General features: G+C 43.3%; 1 protein-coding gene across 1 annotated transcript in view; it reads left to right on the top strand.

Annotated features, from left to right (window-relative positions):
• Nucleotides 1-17741, top strand: part of VPS13C (vacuolar protein sorting 13 homolog C) — a 6956796-nt gene that overhangs the window by 3668018 nt on the left and 3271037 nt on the right. The window contains exon 41 of the mRNA XM_044076309.1: nucleotides 1957-2016. Coding sequence (XP_043932244.1) covers nucleotides 1957-2016 — 60 coding nt within the window. The remainder of the gene's footprint in view (nucleotides 1-1956; nucleotides 2017-17741) is intronic.

The following is a 17741-nucleotide window of genomic DNA, read 5'->3' as shown; positions in this document are numbered from 1 at the left end:
TTAGTTACCTGAGCTGCTAATTGAACATGCGTTAGCTGGGCTGTAGTCAAGGCTTTATCCCTGTATGCCACCAGCATGTTTTGTATTGCAGGATGTTCATGTCCTTGGTTCATGTTTTTGTGTAGCTGTCAGTTCTGTGACAGCATGAGACATCCATTAGGATGTGGGTGTCTTTGATAGCACAGAATGGCAATGCGTGGATCTCCATGTAGGTCTTTATAATAGATGGCGTATGGGCATAAGACTTGTAGAAACCTTGAGACATCAAGTCACACTAGGTTAGCAATCTTTTTCTGGCATGAACCTTTTGGTCCTTTAGCTGCACACGATATGTCTGGGTACATTTATTTATTTATTTACCTGGAAAGTCTGTGAACTGAAATGCCCATTTTCAGCAGAGGCCAGGGAAGAAAAGGTCAAAAACAAGGATAGAAATACATTTTTGACAACTCAAAAGAAAAACCGTCACTAGAAATTATTTACAAAGTATTTCAAAGCAAACAGTATTTAAAAAGTATATCAGATTAAGGAAATACATGTTCTTAAGATATTGTGAGCAAAGTCAAAAATACTTAATCAGTGCACTTGTTAATAGTATACATAGTAGATAGTGTTAGGATTGCATATTCCATACTGTAGGTGTGGTATAGTTGCATAATTTATTAGTTGCCAGGTGATATTTTAGGGTGGATTTGAATTGTTATAGGTTATTTAAAAGCCTGATGTGGTTTGGAAGTTTGTTTTATGCCTTGGAGATGGCAACAGAGAATAGTGAGTCACAGTAATAATTATTTGATTTATCGTTGTGAGGATCTCAAGATTCTGCTTGTTACATGCCATTGGATGAGATTTAAAAGTGAGGGTATTTTAAGTGGCTGGTGAAGTATTTTACGTGTTGTAAGTAGCTGGGTGAGGGTAATGCATTGAGGAAGTTCAAGTCAGTTAAATGTACTGAGCACCTTGCAATGATGGGAGGTGTTTGGGAGGCTGCAGGCAAACTTGCTCATTTAGTGGTAGGTGCTTTCTAGACTGTGTTTGGTGGAAGAGTTGAGATTTGTGAACATTGTTGGTGTATAGGAGTGTAGGAAGGAAAAGGATGGTGGCAGCTGTTTTGTTACGATGGTTACACAACAGGTGCTTTGCTTTGTAAAGGGGGAACCTATTATAGTCTCTCTCTCTAACTACAGTGTCAGTATGCAGATAGAGTTTTAACTAGTTATCTGTGATAGCTCCTAGTAATTTTGTGTTGGTGACATGTTCAATTTTTGTGCTGTTTGAGGTGATATTGTTAAGGTCAGTGCTGTTTTGATTTGGCTTTTAGGAAGGATTATGATTGATTTGGTTTTGTTGTGGTTTAAAAGTAATTGAAATTTATTTAGCCAGTTTTCTGTAAAGGTGAAAAGTTCCTGTCTGATGGTTTCCAAGGAGGGAAGATTTGAGGCTGAACAAGCAAAAGTTGAGTCATCAGCATATTATATTATAGTAATGACTTTTGATTACTTGTCATTAATGAAGATATTAAAAATTATTGGAGCCCTGGGGGACTCATCATGATAGGGATTTTGTATTCAAAACAGTCTAATTACAGTAGAGTTAGAGGGAAAATAACATCCTTTCAGCTGAGAAAGGTAACTTTGAAAATTAGTTGTGCTAGACAGATGGATTTCCTAGCTACTGTTGAGCAATAGTGGTCAAAGGTAAGGGAGTTGTCATCCAAAGTGCTAAGATCCCTGACTTGGTGTCCTGATATAAGTTGTACATAATGGGTATTCCCCGTAAGGTGATGTACTGTTGTCATTGGACTGCCAATCAGAACATTTGCTTCATTACATCTCATAAAGCACTAGTTTCATTATCTGCCATCATTTTATCAGTAAACATTAACTCAGAAGTCTTGTGTAATTGCTAATCAACAATTTAATTTTGTTTTTCTTTTTTCCTTTTTTGTTTTGACAGGCGGATAGAAATGGACCTGATTTTAAAACTGCTTTCGGCAATACAGAACAAACATTAAATGTAAGTAATGCAGTTTCTTTTTATTTACCTTTTGTAAAATGTGTTTCACGTATTTACTTTTTATGATATGCACATATATACATAACGTAATCATTAAATTAGCTTGATGTTAAGTTGTCAATCTCGCCTTCATTCTTGCTTGATGGGTTCGGAGCCGATCCTCGGCTCCGACTCGGCACTTGCTTTAGCTCGAGAACTCCTTTTACCAGCTCGAGGCAGCCCCATATCCCATGATGCAAGGCAGTAAGTACCCAGATCTCGTTTGCCGCTTCGCTTGGGAGGTCTTCTTTTTACCAGCTCCTGGTAAGTTGTTCACTTTTGTGATTTTCAAGCCCCTTTTTAGTCTAAAACTAATTTTTTGATAGTTTAAATTTAATTCTATCCCTTTCTGACAGAAATTCCCTGTCTCTTTTAATTTTTTGTTAGTCAATTCCCTATCCCATCCCCCCCCCTGTTAGGGTGTGTGTGTTGGTGTTTTATAGAATACCTCTTGGTATTTTGTTTAATTTAATTTGACTGGTGTGTGTGTGTTGTGTGTTCGGCACCATGTCAAAGGAGAGGGTTTCAGGTTTTAAGAAGTGTGACTCGTGCTGTCAGAAGATGTCTCTGACAGACGGTCACACTTCTTGCCTGTATTGTCTGTGCCCTTTTCACCTGCAGGACTCCTGTGCTATTTGTCACTCCTTCAGCCAGAGAGTCCTGCAGGAGAGACGTAACAAGTTGATTCTTAGGGGCCTTCTTAAGCCGGAGGGCTCTCCGGCTAAGTCGGCTCCACCAAAATCAACAAAACCTGCCAAGGCCCAGGCTTCTGTATCTAAGCCTGCGGCCTCGGCTCCGACTCGTTCTGAGTCGAGATCGGCTCCGGCTGGAGCCGATTCTGGCTTGACAAAGCTTTCGGCACCGATGGCTATCGGTGCCGAATCTGTATTGTCCACTTCGATGTCGGCTCCAATCGGTTCCGACACCCATGTGGCACAGGCATCGGTGTCGGCTCCGATCGGCTCCGACACCGTTACTTTGGTGGCTGTATCGGCTCTGGCTGGAGCCGATACATCGAGACGTTCTGTCGGCTCGAAGTCGGCTCCGACAGGATCTGTAGTATCGGCTCCGATGGCTCATTCCAGGAAGAGGTCGAGGTCTCCTTCCTTGGAGCCGATACTTTCGCCCGCGCTTTCCCCTCTTCTAGCGGAACGGAGCCATCGGAGCCGATCTTCAAGGTCATCCAGGTTGTCAGATCATGACCTAGAGAGAGTGGTCAGTAGATTACTCAAGTCACAGGTACTGGCCCAAATGTTACACAGCCCGTCTCAGCAGACGACTGTTGGTCCACACCCGTTACAGTTCCTCCTTCAACTCTACCCCAGAGCTTGGAGTTGGAGTCTTCGGGCATGGTTACTGCTACGGCTGGAGGACGGATACCCCTTCTGTTCCTTCAGCCTCTACTCTTATCTCCTCTTCCTTAGAGGGATTCGTGGTCGGGCTTCCATGGTCTCCTCCGAGGGGTGAGTGGCATCGGACCCTTGTCCGAGCCCGCTCTTCCCCTTGGAGCCTCGGCCTGGTGAGCTCGGCTCCGACATCTGCCTCGGAGACTTCCCTTCGGTGGCCCCTGGAGTTCCTAGCTCTTGGAGCGGGTTCTCTCGGACCTGCCTGGGAGGGGAGCATTCGAGGTGATGAAGAGTGTACTGGCCACTGGTATCAGTCAGCAGTCTGTTCCTCGTAGCTCCTCCCTCTATAGTACCTGTTGACATCTCTGCCACTTCTCTTGCTACAGGACCCAGAGATCCTCCGCCTCAGGTTTCCCCATTGGGAATTTCCCCTCTTCCGAGGATTCTCCTGATGTTTCGGGAGATCCTCCTAGGAAGAGGACTTGTAAGAGGAAGCATGTAGACTCCCGAGTCTGTCACTCGGATACTGACTTTGATGAGTCAGAGGGATCCCCTAGATCCCCCTCTGAGGATGTCTCCTTCTCAGACATCCTAGAACTTCTGAAACAGAGGGGAAACTGGCCCACCAACAATCCCTCTGAGGATGAGTCAGTATACCTAGAGGCGTTTGGATCTCGGCCCTCCACCTCCTGGGTGTCTCCGCCTTCGACCCCTTATGCAGGTTATTGCACGAAAGGCGTGGGCAGCTCCTGAATCTGTAGAGTCAGTCCCTAGGAGGCCTTCTAAATTTATCACTGCCCCTAGTGACAAACAATTCCTTACCAAGGGTGTCCCCGCTGATGCCATGGTGGTGGCTGCGGCCACCAAAAAGGAACTTGCAGATCCTTCCGTGCCCGTCCATCCTCCTAATAAGGACTCTAGGACCATGGATAGGTACGGTAAGCGGATGTTTTCCTCAGCGACCTTTGCTATGCGTTTGCTGAATTACCTATGTCACTTCACCAGACTCCAAAGAGATATCATCAAGGAGCTGGGAGAAGTAGTTCAGGATCCTACAGCTGCAGGGGCTCAAGAAAAGATTGCTTCACAGCTAGGAACCCTCAATTCCATTGCTAACTCCTCCATGCGGCTAATATCTTATGCTGCGGATGGAGCGAGTAGAGCCGCAGGCACAGGTGTGGCTCTTAGACGCCAAGCCTGGATGCGGCTATGTGATTTTGCGGATCCCTTTAAGGCGTCCTTCACAAATTCTCCCTTTGATGGGTCAGCTTTGTTTGGCCCTCAGGTGAAGGAAACCTTGACCAGGTGTGAGCAGGACGGCAAGACTCTTTCTGCTGTTGGAGTCCGTTTTTCCACCCCTTCTAGGCCTTATCCCAAAGGACAGAAGGGTGGGAAGATGTGGTTCCGTAAATCCCAAGGAGTCACGCCGGATTCACGTGGTCAGTTTACCCCTAGAGGCAGAGGGGGTAACAACAACAGACGCTCTAGAGGCAGAGGGGTCCAAAGAACCAGGGAAACAGGGAGCCTCTCTCTGATAAGCCCTTTCAACATCCCTGAGGTGTTGCCCGGCTGTCCCTCCTTGGAGGCAGTCGGGGGAAGATTATCACTGTACCCAGAAGCCTGGCATTCCCTCACTCAAGACAGATGGGTACAGTCGATCATATCCAAGGGTTACATAATTCCTTTCGAGGAAAGTCCCTTCCCCTCAAGTTCCCTTCCAGATGTACCACCCGGTCTAAGGGACATTGCAGAGTTAGAAATCGCAAAACTACTGCAAAAGAGCCATTCAGCCAGTTACAGTAGACCATTCAGAGCCCGGAATCTACTCAAGGTTCTTTTGGTCCCCAAAAGACGGAGACTGGAGACCAATATTGGATCTCAGCAGACTCAACAAGTCTGTCAGGAAAACAAGATTCCGAATGGTCACTCTTCAGTCAATTCTGCCCTTCTTACAGAAGGACAACTGGATGTGCTCAATAGATCTTCAGGACGCTGCACTATCACATCAAAATTCACAGACGCTCCAGGAGATTTCTCCGCTTTCGGCTGGGGTCCAGTCACTTCCAGTTCAGAGCCCTGCCCTTTGGTCTCACTACGGCCCCCAGAGTGTTCACCAAATGTATGGCAGTGGTAACGGCTCACCTGAGACGTCAGGGATTCCAGGTGTTTCCGTATCTCGACGACTGGCTCCTGTCAGCCACCACCAGGCATCAGCTTATACAAGCCAGGGATTACACAATAGACCTGTGTTCTCATTTAGGCATCTCAATCAACTTCAAAAGTCATCCTTATCGCCCTGCCAGTCTATTACCTTCATAGGCAAACTTAGATACTGTTCGGATGTCAGCTACCCTTACAGAACAAAGAGTTTCAGACATTCAAACTCATGTCAGGATCATTCTGGCCAGCAAGAAAGTACAGGCCAGAATGGTTCTAAAGGTATTAGGTCTCATGGCTGCGGCCATTACTCTTCTTCCCCTGGCTCGGTTCTACATGCGCCTCCTTCAGTGGATGCTGTTCACACAGTGGTCATACCAGCAACTCCCAATGCGTCACCAGATTCTGGTGACACAAACATGCAAAGAACATCTTGCTTGGTGGATCACATCGTCTCAGGTTCACCAAGGCAGGTGCTTTGTACCTCCGTCCCCGATAGCCACTGTCACCACGGATGCCTCCCTGATCGGGTGGGGGGGTCATTTTCAGGGCAGGATGGTTCATGGGACGTGGCAACCGTTCGAGTACCATCTGCACATAAATGTCCTGGAGATGAGAGCAGTGCTTTTAACGTTGCAAGCCCTCAACGACTTTCTTCCCGTAGGGACAATTGCAGTCCACACAGACAACATGTCTGTAGTTTGGTATATCAACAAACAGGGCGGAACCAAGTCCTACCCCTTGTGTCGAGAAGCGCTCAGACTTTGGCAATGGGCGATCTCCTCTCATCTGTTTCTGGTAGCAACGCATATCCCTGGGAAAACCAACATTATAGCGGACAGATTGAGCAGAGCTATTCTCATGCCTCACGAGTGGTCTCTCAAACAATCTATAGCGGAAGAGATTTTTCTGGAATGGGGTCGACCATGTTGCGATCTGTTGCTACTCCCCAAAACAGCAAATGTCCAGACTTCTTCAGCCTCTTTCCTCTATCAGGCCATCCCCCCAGAGACGCTCTGACCCAGGATTGGCCCCAGGGACTTCTTTATGCCTTCCCTCCATTTCCTCTGATCCCTCAGGTGATCCAGAAAGCTACCGTTTTGAGAGCCAAATTGAGTCTCATTGCCCCTTACTGGCCTCGACAAGTTTGGTTTCCGTTCCTCCATCATCACCTTTTGGTGCAGCCGTGGCATCTGGACCCAGTGCCAGATCTACTGATTCACCAATCCGGTCAGCTGCACCGGTCAATCCCTTCTCTCAACCTCACAGCTTGGTTGCTCCACTTCCTTCCTTAGCCAGGCTTCCTTTGATCTCTAACCCAGTTAGAGACATCATAGTAGCTTCACTAAAATCCTCTACCAGGAGGATTTACACAAGCAAATGGTAACGTTTCTCTTATTGGGCTAAGGCCCAAAATATTGATCCCTTTACTGCCCCTGTTCAGGCAGTTCTGGACTTCTTAGCAGAGATTTTTCATGCAGGCTCCTCTTCTTCCACAGTCAGAGTTCAATTGGCTGCTATTTCTAATTTTCATGTCGGGATAGCAGATCATAATATTATGTCCCATAGGCTCTGCAGGGCCTTCTTGAAAGGAATTTTCCTACTGAAGCCTCCAATCAGGAATCCTCCTCCTCAGTGGGATCTAAATTTAGTGCTGACATCCTTGATTCTTCGCCCTTCGAGCCAGCTGTTTCTTGTTCCCTGAAATATCTTTCTTGGAAAACTTTATTTCTAGTGGCTATTACATCTGCCAGGAGGGTGTCTGAACTTCATGCTCTTTCGGTTCGACGCCCTATTTGATTTTTCACAAAGACAGAGTATCTTTGAGAACTAATCCATCCTTTTTACCTAAGGTTGCTTCCAAGAACAATCTCAATCAATCCATTGATCTCCGGTATTTTTCCTAACTATTCAGATAGGGCTGAACAAAGGCTACATTATCTTGACGTCCACCGTCAACTCAGATATTATTTGGACAGAACAAAAAAATTTAGAAAATCTGATCAACTTTTTGTTTCCTATGTGGATAATAAAAAAGGCCTTCCTGTTTCTAAAGTGACTTTGTCCAGATGGCTTTCTTCGGTCATCACTGAAATCTATACGCTCAGGGGAAAACAGCTGTGCTCAAAACCTAAAGCACATTCAACCAGGAGTTTAGCTACTTCTACAGCTTTTCAGGCTAGACTTCCTTTGGACACTATTTGTGCAGCGGCCACTTGGGCCACTCCTCACACTTTTGTTTCCCATTACAAATTGGACTTGGCCTCCAGGGACAGAGCCAGTTTTGGCTCTACAGTCCTCAAGAGTTTGTTCCATTGAGCCACCCAGGATAGAGGTGCTAGGGGCTTGGTCCCATCAAGCAAGAATGAAGGCGAGATTGACAACTTAACATTAAGAGTTATGTACCTACCATAACGTTCCATGTTAGTTGTCTTCTCGCCTTCTTTCTTGCACCCTCCCTCCTTCCCCTGGCCTGGACAGACCTTGTATAAGAAACTATTATGCTAAAGACCATTCAGACCTGGTCCTTTTTCCATCTGTAAGTTTCTTCTTCCTTTGGGAAGTATTTTTTGCTTGGTGTTATTGCCCTTTGTCAACAAACGAGATCTGGGTACTTACTGCCTTGCATCATGGGATATGGGGCTGCCTCGAGCTGGTAAAAGGAGTTCTCGAGCTAAAGCAAGTGCAGTGGAGCCGAGGATCGGCTCCGAACCCATCAAGCAAGAAAGAAGGCGAGAGAAGACAACTAACATGGAACGTTATGGTAGGTACATAACTTCTTATTTATGGTGCTTGGGTGAGATTTTCTTGTGACATATTTCTTGGTTGGTTGTTGTCATTGTCCATTGCCAGCATTTTGTAGACAACTTTGTGTCGTGATGAAAGAAAATGTTAAAAGATGTAAGCTGTTTGTTAAATATGCCACATATTTCTTAGCCTCTTAGCACAAGAATTCTGGACAAAGCCAAAAATAATTGTTGGGGGGTGGCAGAGACCATTATTCAGTGACTGTAATCTTCACTGATTTGCTAAAAGCCCTACGAATTTATGAGGAAGATCAAATATGAATAAAAATGTGGGCCTTCTGCAAACATCTGCACAAGTAATAGATATGATGCTCCATCGCCACATCTGTGGGACATGAGACATACTGTATTTTTTTTTTAGTCTCTGGCAGATGATACTACATTGTAGCCTAGATCATACTCTTATACTGTTAGTTAGAGTTGCCACCTTTTAAGCAGGCCAAAGTGGGACATGGGGGTGTGGCCAGTATGACACTGGCCACACCCTCTACCGTGACGTCCCCACCAGAGTGGTGAAGGAGATGCTATTATGGGTACAATGGATGGCTGCTGGTGGGAGTAGCAGCTGAATGGATGAATGACTGGATGGATGGCTTGTTGGCTGAATGAATGGATGCATGGCTGGCTGGCTGCATGAATGGATGGATGGCTGGCTGCATGAATGGCTGGGAGCTGGATGGGATGGCTGGCTGGAGTGGCTAGCTGGTTGGTGAGTAGCTGCTGGATGGATGGCTTGATGGATGGATGCCTGGCTGGATTGATGACTGGCTGCATGAATGGATGGCTGGCTGGATGGAGGATGGCTGGCTGGCTGGATGGAAGATGGCTGGCTGGCTGGCTGGAGGAGGAGGATGGTGGCTGGCTGGATGGAGGAGGAGGAGGATGGTGGCTGGCTGGATGGAGGAGGAGGAGGATGGCTGGCTGGCTGGCTGGATGGACGAGGATGACTGGCTGGATGGATGGAGGAGGAGGAGGATGGCTGGCTGGAGGAGGAGGATGGCTGGCTAGATGGAGGAGTATGGCTGGCTGGCCTGCCGGATAGTTTGTTATAAAATAAATAAATAAATAAATAAATAAATAAATCTCGGTAATTTTTTTTTAGCGGCTGTAGAAGTGCTTAAAACAAAGTGCTCCTACAGCCCCAATCTTTGCGGGGCTCTTCCTGCCCCAGTCCCTACCCCTTTCATGAATTGCAGCCAATTGCTGCACGAAATAAAGTAAAGCACCCGGACCTAACAGGCAGCAGCTTTGCCTGCAGGTCCATGTTGGTGACGTAACTGAATTGCCTTGAAAAAGCCGGAAGTAATTGCGACTTTTCCACGGCAATTCATTGCGATCACAAAAGCGGGACTTTTCAGGTCCCACTACTTGATACAGCTGGCAACGGGATAAGGTGGCTTAACCCGTGTGTGTCCCGCTGACAACGGGATGGGTGACAGCCCGGCTGTTAATACTTAAGTTTATTAAACTGTATCAAAAGCACTTATTCTTCTGATGCATTGCAAAGATGGATGAGGTGAAACAGGGACATCATTAGCCCTCGCAGTATACAGAGCTGGTCATTGGGCCAGTGGAAGCATCAAACCACCATGAGGCTGTTTTCTCATCTGCTTTAGAGTTATATAGTGATTTTCTACAGGTATTTTTAATGTATAGATAACATCAGATTGGAAGTGCCTATGTTGGTTCTGTCCCATATTCATACCTCGTAAAGTAGATTGTATCAGGATAGCATTAGACTGGAAGTAGGTCCTGTCCCAAATACATACATTGTAAGGTAGATTGCATCAGGATAATATCAGTTTGGAAGTACGTTTGTGGGTCCTGTCCCATATGTATATATTTTAATGTAGATTGCATCAGGATTTGCAGCTTACTGGTACCAGTTTCCCATTGATACATTTGTGAGCTTCCTTCCATTCACTTTCTTGCTAGCTATCACTTATAATTTCACACCCAGATCAAACTGATCTGTCCAGAATTGTAGGCACCCAGGATGGCTGCTATAGGTCTACATCGGTAAGGATGCCAGTCTTTCTTATTCTTTCTGACTTCCTGTGGCTGAGTGTTCTAGGTGTTCTTCCCTGTCTTCTTTCATTTATTCGTTGTAGCTGTAGTAATGCCTTATCTTGAGCATGAACTCTGGAACTGGATCTGTCTTTCTGGAACTATCATCCCCAAATTAGGGGCCATACAAAATTATCTTCTCTGACATTGCTCCACAGTTATTGGAGCATATACAGTGTGGTTCTATAGCTTTAAAGATGTGTTAATATGAGTGGTTTGCATTTATTTGACAACTTATTAACTGGGTAAGTAGTCTAAGCACTGACCCTTGCAGCTATGATCAGGTCTTCAGTGGAGCACACAGTTATGGGAATGGGAAACTAGCCTTCAAATATGTTTAAACATGATCCTAAGAGTTAAACTTCTTCACTGTTTGTGCATGATTTTATCTGCCATGACCTATAGTGCTTCATTAAAGTAGTCAACAGGACCGACATGAAATTAGCATTTTTATCTGTCAAGTATTTCCTAGAGAAAATCCACCCTTTTGATAAATATTAACAGGGCATTTGCCCTCTTTCAAGGTACCTGGTGGCCTGTTCTCCTGCTACGTGGATATACCTCTGCTACGTACTTCTGGTGGTAGGGGTACTAACAGGCTCCATGGCATGCCTGATTACATTTTCCTCAGTATCAAGCTGTGATATATCAAAAGCAGTATTAGTTTTACCCCATGCCTAGTTCAAGCTTTTGGCACTGCTCACACACTGCAGTATTCTCATTAGTATTTGGTCAGTAAGCCATCCTTTGTGCTGTTTTTACCCATGTAGTCTGAAAAAAGGAATGTTGTGAACTAGGGACAGGAATATCTGACAGTTATTGCATGTATCAATTGCATCAGTTCTCCCAGATGCCTTTAGAAATTCACTTTCTGTGTAAAAACAGCTTGTCCCAGTACGTAGACTTCTCTGTATTCTTGAGAGTCATTAACTTCCTTGGCTACTTTTCTCACGTCTTGCAAGGTGAGATCTTAGAGTTCTGCCTGTCTGATGTTAGTTTGTGATTCTATTCAGCTGCCTTTGCAAAGAATGTTTGGTATCTTGTGGCAGCTGTAAACTCAGATTTAGGCTTGCTGCTACTACTTAGTTCTTCCACTGAAAGTAGTGAATATGTGTTGGAAATGGGGGCATTTGTTGTCGCTTCCCTGCTACCTTCCTCATTTGGTTGTTTTATTGCCAGGCTTTATGTAATTGCATTTATGCAAGGTATTGCATTATCAAACTGTGTTGCTGTTAATACATTTACTGGAATGTCATGTAATACTACCACCTCTTTGTTTCTGTAAACCCCGTTTCCAGTCCATGTAAATTCTGGACAGTGGACCCTGAAAAAGTGAGCCTGTCATGGTTATAACTGGAGTTGACTGCCCTGGCACTTAATGTTTCTCTCATACAACCTCAGGATTAACAAGATTTAGGTGATGTAGTGTCCCTGTTAGAAGAAGCTGTTTCTTTTCCATCCACCAAAATAGGTACAGGTTCTTGTGGTAATTTGGAGCAACTGTAGTTGTAAATCACTCCACCCCTACAATGGTGATGGATTGAACCTGCATCTTGATGAACTGAAACCACTTGAACTCATCCCATGTACTCTGAAAGAGGAGTACTAATGGACCTGTACTTCTAAGTCTGCTTGAAACTGCCAGTGATCCTGTGCAGGATCCCTGGTGGTGCTTGTTTTCTAGTTGTACATTTAAGAGGTTCTTTGAGTTCTTGATTTTTTTTTCCCTCACAAGTTCTAAAACTGTGATTCAGTGATCTGATATAGACACATTAGTGCCATGTCTGTTTGCTTCTTCTCCAGATTTTTCCCCACTCTGATTTTATTGAAATCTGGGCCATAGTTAGGCTCATAGGCTCATAGATTGGTACTAGGCTAACTGCCCCTGCAGGCCATTTTAAGCCTAGCCAATTACCCCACATGAGAATCAAACCCTGCACCTTGTGTCTGTAAGGTAAACACATTAACCAGTATGCCAACCTCCAACCCCCTGAAATTATACCTTTTCATTTACTTGAACAAGTGGCTTTCCCATTAAGTGTGAAATCTGCTGTAATGGTTTAGACTCTCCCACCATGGGTTCCATTATACCCTTGTATAGTGCCAAGTAAATTCCTCCAATGTAGTTGTACCCTTCTACCCATCTGTTTTGGCAAACGAATATGGATTGAAACAGCTGCAAGATCCTGCCCAGACGATATGAAAATAAGATCATGTATCTAGAGGAGCTCCTTAAAAGAAGAAAAAACAGGCTTAGAAATTCCCTTACTATGAAAGATAATATTGTACAAGCTTAACTGCTTTTTACTGAAACAGGGTTCGTCAGGTGAAACAACCTGATCTGATTAATTATTTCATCTTCCTCTCTTTTGCTAAGATAGATTGAAATCTGTCACATTCTCATATCATTAACAAATGTCTTGAGTGCTTGCCTCCCTTAATAAATTCTCTGCAGTAAAATCATTGACACTATCTTATGCTTCACTCCTACTTTATTTTACCATCTTCAGGCATGTTCATAAAACATAAAAAAAGAACACTTTTCACTTTGCTATGTTTTTGACAAATGAGTCAGGCAACTTAATCACTGCTTATGTTGCCCCCTAGGCAATTTAGTGTTGGCTGCTCACATGTTCCAATGCCCAAATTTTACTTAAGTCTGTTTACAGTTTAGTTACCAGGGTAGAACATTAATAAATAAAATGGTCATCCATGCCCTTCTTCTCATCTCTTGCTTTTCCTTTCTCTCTCTCTCTGTCTGCCTTTCTCACTTTCTGTAGCTACACATTGACAGTTCCTTTCCTGTTCTACACTGATATGCTTTAGAGAATGGGCAGCCTATACATCACCACTCTGGTTGGAGAATGAACATTCTAAAACGGGGTTTTAATGTACAGGTAAAGCCCGCTGAAAAATGAGTCCCCTGCTACACAGCACATATTAAACTACCATGGAGCTCTGACTGTAATAGAGATAATGGCCATGAGTGTAAAATTGAAAGAAAGAAAAGTGTGTGTTTGTGTGTGTATGCTAGCATGAAAGTCAGATCAAGTGAGCCATTATTTTTCACTCACTAAGTAGCGCTTTTGCTCTTAAGCAATTGTAAATTTAAAACAAAATGGATAATTAAAAAAAAAGAGAAGTGTGTGTACGTGTTTGAGTCTGTGAGTGTATGGGTGCTTGTGTGCATGGAAGTGTGTGTGTGTGTGTGTGTGTGTGTGTGTGTGTGTGTGTGTGTGTGTGTGTGTGTGTGTGTAGCTCAATAAATCCAGATAATGCCTAAAATAATGGGGGGGACAAAGGCTCAAAAATATAAATTTTAAGTATTGCTCTTATAAAATTAGAAAGTTGCTATAATGACATTTGGTAACATGCATTTTCTGCAAAATATGAAGTCTATACCTGTCATTTCAGGGTAAGGTTACTATACGTCTGGGTTTCCCCGGTCATGTCCTCTTTTTTGGGCTTCTGTCCGGGTGGTTTTTGAAAATTCTGCGATTTATCCGGGTTTTAAAACCCAGACAAATAGCAGAATTTTCAAAAAACAGACATCCCTATTTCGGAGTGTTTCCTCCACTTTGTGTTGTTTTTTTTTTTTTTGATTGGCTCATATACGAGCCAATCAAAAAACGGAGCTCTGTTCAATGCAGAACTGCTTGATGTTCTGCATTGAACAGAAGAGGTTTTGATTGGCTCGTATACCGGCATACAGGCCAATCAAGAATCCCCAAACAAGGACCTTTTTTTTTTTTTTTTTTGCTTTTCAGCCCTAACAGGACGAAATAATATCTGCTGGTGACAGGACGAAATAATATGTGCTGGTGGCAGCACATATTTTTTCATCCACATTTGTATACAAACAAATATGGTAACCCTACCTCAGGGATACCCTGATTTTAACTCTGATTTTAGCTCTGCCTCCCTTAATCCACCCTAAAAGCAATGACTTTCGGAGAGAAGGGTGAGGGTTACACAATAAACAATGACAATAAACAGAGTTATAGACTTTTTTCTTCAGAAAATGTATATTAATTAATATTCTGTCAATGTCTCAAGTTAGTAATACTAATTTTAAGAGAGTCTCTGATTACTTATAGATTTGTCCTTGATTCTGTTGAAATTTGTTCCTGATTAGCTGAGAGTTATGGTAGTCTGAAACTCAGATGTAACTTATTTATTCAGTGACTTCAACCCTTCCCCCCAATGATTTGCCAGCATATACTAACAGCAAGTTTGAAACAATAGGTGGAAGAACAATTTTACATCAAAAGTCTCAAGAAGCTAAATCAGACATAGCTAAAAACATAATGCTTACTAAGCTTATGTATGGGCTGCCATTACTTAATTTCATGTTTTCTTTCAATAAACACAAAATCCAAATAACTGAAAAAAAGGTATTTTCAGATTTGCACTACTGGCTGACTTGCAATACTCATCATAGTAACCTTATTAAAGAACTAAAATGGTTCTGTGTAACAAAAAGGGCCACTTTTCTTTTTAAATACATTTGTGTTTAAATCAAGAAAAATGCTTACCATCTCCCTTTAAGAGAAAACTACCACTAAATAAGCAAGTTTACTCCCCTGAGGAATTTCCAAGAGAACATTCCCAACCTCTCTCTCACAGACTTTAAAACTGTAGGTCTCCACCTGTAATCACCTTTTTGCTGAAATTAGATCCTCATAATTAACAGACCTTAAGGAAGCTATGAGAAAACACCTTATTTAAAGAAACCATTTGTGAATGCTTTAAAAGAAATGGCTAGTAATCATCTGCTCCAGCACTCCATGAAATTAAACGTTCTCCGACCTAATACTGATGGATTTACTGCACATCAGCACATTAAATCGCATCAGTAAAACTCTAAACATTTTCTGCAATATCAACACAATATTTTGGAGGGACAGGTATATCTTGCAGAGAAAAGGGTACCTCTGATCTCGAACAGACTCCCTAGCCACAAAAAAAAAGGTTATCCATAGTAAAGCGTATAGAAAATTTACCCCAAGACTGCTCCCGGTATGACTATTGGACAGAGACTGCTCCTAAATGCTTTATCCCATACATGTGTCCCTTTAAATTGTCAATGATGTGATTGGAGTTATTCCCATTAGAGGTAATATATGTTTAGCAAATATGGGAATGGTTAGGCCATTCTCTCACCAAACGGGAGAGGTTAATTCAAGCACAAAAAGGGAAATTGTTTAAGCATGAAATGGCCTGCAAGGGAAGCTAGCCTAGTGCTTACCAATGAATGTATGAATCTATAAGAGAGCAGGTTCATTCAGGAGAGTATTATACAAAAGCCTATAAAGTGACACACAAAAGACTGAAAGACTAAGAAGGACCAGCTTGCAACAGAAAGGCAAAGAACATATGTAAGTGGAGTAATAGATGAGTTTTATTAAGATACAGTTTAAGTTGCTAGTCTGGTATGTTAACGTGTTGGTAGAGAAAATAATAATCGTACAAGGTACTGACCTATAGTTACAATCATAATTTATGGATAATAGTACAAGAAACACATCTGAGTCATCAAGTACATGAAAGTTTATAAAGAAAAGTAGGAAAATGTGCTTTATTTACTGGCATTTGTTTACTGGGAAAGTCCAGTTGGGCAAGAACCCTTTTTCAGCAGAGGTCCAGGGAGAAAAGCTTCACAGAATATAAATTGCAACAATCCATCAATATCAGTCACGGTGAAATACATAACAGTAAGAGAAGAATATCAATATCAAACAAATCTGTAGAAAATATACAAGATAAGTTTGAAAGAAAACATACAAGATAAATGCAAATTGAGTATGAAAAGAAAAAAAATGTTAATATTGGTAACAAAAGGTTCATAGGAGGGTTACTAAGCTATGGCCATAGAGCAATTACAAGCCTAGCCGCACTTATCCTAAGTTGCCCCAATTATCAGTGGTTGTTAGATGAGTGATGTTTGCAGAGATAATGGTCTGTGGTAGTTAATACTGACTTCCTTCATCCAGGAGGGGCATGGGCACCAACCCAAGAGTGAATTTGCGTTCACCCATCCGTTGATCTAGGTTGCATTTGAAGAAGGTCAGAGAGGGGCTCTATTTCACGTCAATTGGAAACTTGTTCTAGAGACGTGGAAGTCTCTGGGAGATGTATCTATCTCTCAAACATGTCAGAGGCTAGGTTAAGGTCCCTGGAGAGACTGACCCTCCAGCAGTTTGATTTGAGTGTGTAGCATTTCCATCAGGGCCAGGTCAGATACTGCCCTGTAAGCCAGGTACAGGTCACACCTTAGTAACCTGTTGGAGACAGAATATAGTGACAGGATTTCAGCCTCTCCGCATAAGACTTGATGTTCTTCGTGTTTCACTGTTGCAGTCATCGCTTTTGGGTTATCTGCTTGCAGTAGCCCTCAGTCAGCCTGATTAACAAAGTCTTGGGTCCTGCGTCGGTTGCTGTCTAGTCTTCCAGGTCTCGTCTGTCAGGTCTTCAGGGGTATAAACATGCAGCCGACGCCGTTACATCAGTGTTTCTTGCTATGCGATGCCCGAAGCAGAAGCAGTTTGCAAGTGCCGATCGGCCGACTCCTGAATTTTCCGTTTTCGAGTTTCAGAACCGAAGTCTTGAACTAAAAGCTAAGTACCCCGTTGTGGAAAGTTTTTCTTGCTCTAAACCAATGTCAGTAAAAGTAAATAATTGCAATTCTTGTAGAAAGCAAGTACCTCAAAGATTTTCATTTGTACTGTATTCCTTGCCTAGGCCCTGACCACGACGTACCTTGCTGTCAGTTTTGTGCCTTATTTAAACTACGAACTGTCCGTAGACGGTATATTTTCACTTCTAAATATTTTGGTGCTCGGTTCAGTTATCCCGATATGTCTTCTGTAAGGCATTTGACTACCAACATTCCGAAAAAACGCAAAGATAAAGACAGAGACAGGCTGCCGAGGTACAAAACTGCAGATGGTGCTTCTCCTAAGTCAGTCGCCAGTTTGCTGGTACTCAGTGAGGTGCTTTTGCAGCCCCTGATACCCGCTACTTCAAATTTGCAGGCCTCTACTGAGACCCATTCAGAGTCTGGTATGCCACGAGATGCTTCAACTGTGGAACCTGCGGATGTCTCTACCTTGGATGGGTCCGGAGCCGCTGTGCAGGCACTGGCTTCTGAGGGTGTATTCAGGGCTACTGATTTGCATATTAAACCAATACCATCTTCTTCTTCAAGGCCTAAAACTTGAACCATGACTAGAAAACTGATGCCCAGACTGCATGGCCAGGCCTCTATGCCTAAAAAACAAATAAGAATGACTGAAGACCTTATTACTTC

Source organism: Protopterus annectens, chromosome 7.part0, assembly GCF_019279795.1.
Source record: "Protopterus annectens isolate FY-2018-M chromosome 7.part0, PAN1.0, whole genome shotgun sequence".
NCBI lineage: Eukaryota > Metazoa > Chordata > Ceratodontiformes > Protopteridae > Protopterus > Protopterus annectens.
The sequence above is the reverse complement of the archived record's forward strand: the minus strand, read 5'-3'. Positions and strand labels throughout refer to the sequence as shown.